This window comes from Penaeus monodon, chromosome 25, assembly GCF_015228065.2.
Source record: "Penaeus monodon isolate SGIC_2016 chromosome 25, NSTDA_Pmon_1, whole genome shotgun sequence".
NCBI lineage: Eukaryota > Metazoa > Arthropoda > Malacostraca > Decapoda > Penaeidae > Penaeus > Penaeus monodon.
In genome coordinates, this window is record NC_051410.1 from 36,561,270 (window position 1) to 36,561,632 (window position 363).

At 40.5% G+C, this 363-nt stretch overlaps 1 protein-coding gene across 2 annotated transcripts in view; it reads left to right on the forward strand.

Annotated features, from left to right (window-relative positions):
• The window catches only part of LOC119589207 (eukaryotic translation initiation factor 4 gamma 1-like), a 20,489-nt gene that overhangs the window by 7,534 nt on the left and 12,592 nt on the right, over positions 1 to 363 (forward strand). For both annotated transcript variants that reach the window (XM_037937807.1, XM_037937806.1), the window contains exon 6: positions 177 to 330. In XM_037937807.1, the coding sequence (XP_037793735.1) occupies positions 177 to 330 (154 nt within the window). The remainder of the gene's footprint in view (positions 1 to 176; positions 331 to 363) is intronic.

The window sequence follows — 363 nt, forward strand, 5'->3', positions numbered from 1 at the left end:
CTGTATTTATAACTAGAGCTGCATTTAGAGTAATCGTAAATCTGATCATATGATATTTTCCTTTTAGAATTAATACATGACATACAAAAGTGCATCTACTAATGCATATTTGATCAAGATAAAGATAATGACAAAAAGATATCTGTAATTAATGTTTGGGGTTATTTCCTCAAAAGGTTTATGAGTGAGCTGCACAAGGTGGGAGTCATGTCCAGCAACCAAGTAGTGGCTATGGCAGAGACCCTCCTTGAGCACGGGGACGATCGCTCCTTGGAAGGCCTGTGTCGCTTGCTCTCCTTCTCGGGACTGGCCCTGAGTCGCACAAATGAGGTAAATTCTCTTATATGTGGGATAGTTTGTTGC